At 31.7% G+C, this 6,000-nt stretch overlaps 1 protein-coding gene across 1 annotated transcript in view; it reads right to left on the bottom strand.

Annotated features, from left to right (window-relative positions):
• Window positions 1-939: 939 nt before the first annotated feature.
• LOC126808595 (lens fiber membrane intrinsic protein) overlaps window positions 940-6,000 on the bottom strand; it is a 29,428-nt gene continuing 24,367 nt past the window's right edge. The window contains exons 2-3 of the mRNA XM_050533422.2: window positions 5,053-5,196; window positions 940-4,248 (exon numbers count right to left, since the gene is read on the bottom strand). Coding sequence (XP_050389379.1) covers window positions 4,001-4,248; window positions 5,053-5,196 — 392 coding nt within the window. The 3' untranslated portion in view covers window positions 940-4,000. The remainder of the gene's footprint in view (window positions 4,249-5,052; window positions 5,197-6,000) is intronic.

The raw sequence follows: 6,000 nt of genomic DNA, 5'->3' as shown, positions 1-6,000 counted from the left end.
TAAGCTATTAAACATTTAATGGCAGATCCCATATTATAAGCCTGTGTACAAGGGGAATATGATACAAGACAACGTAATGGGTTTTTTTTTACCATATGAAAGTGCAAATGTCACTTTAATGATTGATGTGTAATTGACCCTCACCGCAGATTTTGCATAAGAAACCAGTTAGGGGGATTCTCTTCCCCAGGCGCTGAGAAATCTTGGGCTGTCTGGGACATGGTAGGGGTCGATTTGTAGCTTATAGTCAAGCCTATTGAATTTCAGCAATTTCCGTTAAGTTATTCTAGAGTTATGGCCCTTGTTTCATTTTCTTGAACCTTGTTAGTTCTCAGATGACAAAACTTATCTCATCTTAAGATGCAAAGTGCATCATCTTCACTTAGCCCCTGAGAGAGACAGATATGGGGTTCAACATCCACTCAACACAAACTAGGTCATTTCAGGACTAACATGGTTCAATTTTATTTCAATAATTTGCTTCCGCATAGGGGTCTTTAACAGTGGGAGGAAACCTGAGGACCCGGAGAAAACCCACAAGGTTGGACAGGCGAACCTACTCCTTATCACATACAACTGGGGAATCGAAACCATGCCAGTTGACTCGATGACAGACCTTATGATACAAAATGCACACGCTAACCATCCGCCCCCCCCCCCACACACACACACACACCACCACCACCTATAGCCCCTGGGTTGAGGTGACTTAAAAGTTATTACGAAGGAACAAAAAATAGTGATGTGTTCTCTAGCAAAGCTTCCATTTCAAATAGACAGTATCTAAAAGTCGCTGATCATCATTAGTATTTACAAGACATACGGATATAGCCTGGAGCTGGAGTTATTGATCCAGAGTCACAGACCCTTTCTTGTAGTTTTCTTCCACATGATAACATTTTTACCTCAAATTAGGGATTTAAAACAAAGATATTTTTTTGTAGTACACATATCTAAGTTTATTTACAATGGAATGGAATATCACAATACAATATATTTCTTAGGTTAAATTTTCTGAGCACTGAAAAGGTGTTTTTCATGCACTATCAAAGTTCATTTAAGTCAATTTTAATAAAGGCACATAGTATAATAATATAAATGTTTCTTTAAACCACAATATGTATAGCATTGTATTTCATAGTTTTCTATTTTTGACTTTCAAAAATTATTTCTGAAATCTGCTTCAAAAGGATACAGCCACTTTGAATTGGGTGGAAAATTAAAAGTGTTGCTTTAATTAGGACTTGATGTCCTGATTTGTTTTGCAAAGTTTCTGCACTTTTGGATTTTGGGTCCAAAGATACAGTCTATGTTGAGATAAAGGGCAGTTTATGTAAAAATTAAAATAAAATTCTTAAACTTCCTCTAATAGATCATCAAAATTAACCATCAGATCAACACTTTATTTTGACCCTATTCAAAGAGGCGTATGTTCTTGAAATGAAAAAAACATTCCTTTAATTCTCTACAATGGAAATTTCACAAATAACAGTTCCAACCTTTACCAGTTTTTGAGACATTTAAGACACAAAAACAGAGAATCTAAATTAATTCATAAAATCAAAAAATTTCACAAAACAATTCACCTATTTACAATAAACAATAAAAATATTAGTAATTAACTAATGATTAAAATTCATTTTAAAATGAGCTTTCAAACAGCATTACCAAATTTGGGACTATTAAAATTTATAATTTAAATTCAATAAACTTCCATTTTAAAAAAAAAAAATTATTTGTTATTGAAATCTTTACATCATACATATTATCTAGCATGGAATGGCTGTCTTCCTGGTACCCAGAGTATATGATTGAGCTATGCCAATTATAAATTTCGAGGATTGCTCCTGAAACATAATTACAGAGATCTTGATCCATCAAATAAAACAAAGTGTCGATATTCTCTCCCTAACCAAGCACTGACATGTGATTTCATATTCATTTAGGTGTCAGTTTTTATTTAATATGATAAACTGGGAAATGCAAAAACTTCAAATTCTAAATAGTGTGGTTCAGACATTAAGTAGTAACTACTATATACTGAGCCTTGTACATATTATCTTCTAGATAGTTCCCAAAATATGGGTCCCTTCTCCAATTAGTCCCGCTCAGATAATCTATGTATGATGCAAAGATTCCTTAAAAAAATTGATACCAAATACAAAATTAATAATATCAATACCATATAAGGTTAAACATGAATATACTAATTACACATATATGACAAACACAACTGTAAAACAACAATAAATATATTTACCTTAAAAGATTCTAAACTTACTAAAAATATCAATACATGCCTATAGGCCTATTTCCTATTCAAATTAAATCAATAACCATCATGAGCATTTTGATTTTGTTTTCCTTTAAACCATAAAACCATGTATAACCTTTAACCTGAGATATCTGAAAAGGTATCCTACATAGTTTCAAAGAAAACATATGGTTTTAAATGCACAAAAAAGAAATTGCAAAGTCTAAGTTTAAGAAACACAAATGGAGATAATTCAACTATGACTAAAGTTAAGAGTTATCTTCCCTACATGTGGGTTCATAATGACATAGAGTAACGAGTTCATCCATGCATTTACAAAAGGTATAAGGTCAATGAACAACACTCTGTTTGACTTTGCTTTGACTTCTGTTCTAAATATACTCACGGCAAAAAATCACAAAATTTGTATTACCCTACCCGTTTTCTATTTTTGTCATTAAAACAGTGAAACTTGTCTAAAAGGTGAATACCCTGCATTACGCTATAGATTTTAAATAGCTAGGTTTATCTCAATTAAAAGCATTTGACATTTTGTTTTGAAATAAACTTTCCAATACTTTTCAAAAGGTCACCTTGATGATAAAAATAACTACACACAAGTACAGATAAATAAGTACAAATTTTAGATACATATATTGCTGGAAGCAAAAAAATGATTTAGATCATAATGATAGTATAATCATCATACATCATATGGCAAGATAAAACAACGACAACAATAATATTTTGTCCAGTTGTTATAATTTACATGATAAAGCTTTCACACATTAAAAATAATAATGTTCAAAAAAACAGTCGCCCCCCCCCCCCTACAATTTATACACTTAAATGTAATTTCCTATTATTAACATACTCATTAAAATTTTGATATGTTAGAAGTGTAAAATTTGTTAGTACATTATTTACAAATTATATTATGTACAATTAATCCACAATTCTATTCTTAATAATCCCAACAAGATATCACCAAAACATCTGTAAAAATGTATACACCTCTTTTTCCCTCATTAATATACAAACTAAATTCCAATTTCTTGATATTCTTAAACTCAATTTAGTGTTTTTTGACTCTGCAGGGAACTTTTTTGAGCAATAAAGCATTTTAATTAAATATATCATAGTCAGATCTTAAATTTGAAATTAAAGCATATTTTCCATTTCAATGAGCAATATTTCAATTTTTAGTAATTCTATAAATAATCAATATATTGTACAACTCACCCAAAATTAAATTCCCTTCCATATTACCTTAAAACTCTGTTATTTTAAGCAATGAATAGGTTAAAATTATTGAGTTGATTTTTCACCAATATCAAATTTCCATAAATTTTCATAAAGGGGCATTAGTGCTATAGTCATGGCAGTTCAGAGCCAGGTAGAAAACAAATAATTCTTTATTTGACTTCTAGTGGCAACTGGCAATTAATGATTCATACAAATCATTTTCAATTAGTAGGTAAGTTCTTTGATTTCGACAATTAGGTGAGTTGAAGGTTATTTTGAATATGATTCTATTTGAACTGATTAAGTTTCTTAAAATATTACATAGTAATTTTTGTCTTAAAGGTTTTGTACTGAAAGAAGATTTCAATTTCTACCTCTAAACACTAGTAGTTTCTAAAAGTACACTCTGAAAAAATCAAATACAATTTGTGAGAATTTTAATTTTTTTCTAAATCCTATCAGACTCAAATAATTCAATATTTACAATTTATAATATTCAAATTAAGGTTCCTGGTCAACGAATAATGTGTAGGGTGTAGTAAGGCCTGTGATTCTGTGTTGAACATTTTTGATTATTTCGGCAGCTCTGCTTGCCTCCATGGCATGGAACACCAAAGCGAAGAACAAAAAGACACAGGCAGATATAGCGACGTAGTAAGACCATTCTAGACTAACTGTATGTCCATCTAGTCCAAACATATCAACATAATTCAGTCCAAATAATACAACCACTGTAATTTCGGATGTCACTGAAAAATAGAAAGTTTGTCTGAATTTTTCTTCACATGTATTTGGTTGAGAAACTAATTTAGTACTGGTAATTTACAAATTTGATTCGGCATTTGAGGACTATCATCTACATATGGTAAAGCAGACAATGCTAGAATATAAAACAGATTTAAATCAAACATGTACATGTATGATGTAGAAATTATAAAATAAATTATATCCATCATGCAATATTAGGTATTACATGTCACTACATATTACTAGAGATATTTCTGTCATGGCCGATTTTTATCACCTATAACAGATTATTTCTGCTAGAGTTGGAAAGCATATGACATACTTCGTAAGGAAGCATTTTGATCATATATCACTTGTCACGCAATTTAGCAATTTTAATCGGCTCTCATGGAGATCAAAATTACTCAATTAACAGGTAAGTATCTATGTATGGCTCTACCTATGGTTGCTAAGGACTGGACATTCAAATTCAAATACATTCAAATCTATCATGTGGTTTAGATGGAGATGTTGAAAATAACTAAATTTGCCCCTTTTGGGTTCTCAAGGACCCTTTTCCCTGTGGATCAGAGCAACCACTGTGGCAAACATTTTTTTTATTTAAATCCATTAATTGGGAGATGATTTTGAAGATATAAGATGTCAACAGGCAAAGAACTGTATATATGACATGACATAAAATCATGTAGGCCCTACTTGGAATTGTTGGACCAATGGCTTAAATGGTAGGTCACTTCTGTGACAAATGAGCTAGCTTTCTTCTATAGAACAACAGGTCAGTTGTGAAGATGAATAATCCTACTTACTTGTCAAAAAATTTATAAGAGATGTCATTTTATATCCACCAACACCATCAAATAATTTTGTGAGGAGAAATACAGACATGATGGTAGATAGAAGAGAACCAATCACGGACAGGATGAAAGCTGCTTGAATAACCCGGAACCAAGCTAAAAAACACAAAGCAAAATTCATTATAAAACTCTTTTAATATAATTTTATATTACATACATGAGGTTGTCAAACTTTTTACAGACATTTTAATTAGGGTAAATCATGTATTATTTTATCGTAATGTTGCTAGTCTATCCTGCCATGAAATTAAGCATCTGTTCTGAAAGTTTTTTTGGGGTTTTTTTTTTACATACACTTGGCAAGTGAGAGAGAGAGAGAGAGAGAGAGAGAGAGGGATGGGGTTTAATTTCCACTCAATACAAACTTGTTCATTTTGGGACTAACATATGGTACAATTTATTTCAATACGTACAGTTTTTATCAGTGGGAGGAAAACGGAGGACACAAAGTAAATCCTTGAGGTTTACTCCTCGTCACTTAAAAGTACGAGACCAAAAGCATGCCCCTAGTACTTGATTTAATAACAGACCTTTTGATCTAAAGTGCACACGTTGGACTATTCGGCCACCAACCCCCCTGCATTTGCCAAGTGAATGCATGATCACATCTTTTCATTTATTCCAGTAGGCAGCTACTTTCGGACTTTTGCTGTAATTCACAAAACACCTGACAGGCCTACTACTTGGCTCATCTGAGATAGCTAATAGCATGAAATGAACTTAAGCAATTACATTTCTTTTTCTATTTCGATTTACAAGCAGCAAGTTATAAAAAAATAAAAAAAAACATGCTCTTGAAAGTCCCACTCTTGTTTTAATAATTTGTCTACTGATATTTATTTGTCTGGCATATGACCATTATTCCTATCATTACGATGTTCAAACTTTGCAATGATTATC

Source organism: Patella vulgata, chromosome 1, assembly GCF_932274485.2.
Source record: "Patella vulgata chromosome 1, xgPatVulg1.2, whole genome shotgun sequence".
Lineage (NCBI taxonomy): Eukaryota > Metazoa > Mollusca > Gastropoda > Patellidae > Patella > Patella vulgata.
This window is presented reverse-complemented; position numbering and strand designations above follow the sequence as displayed.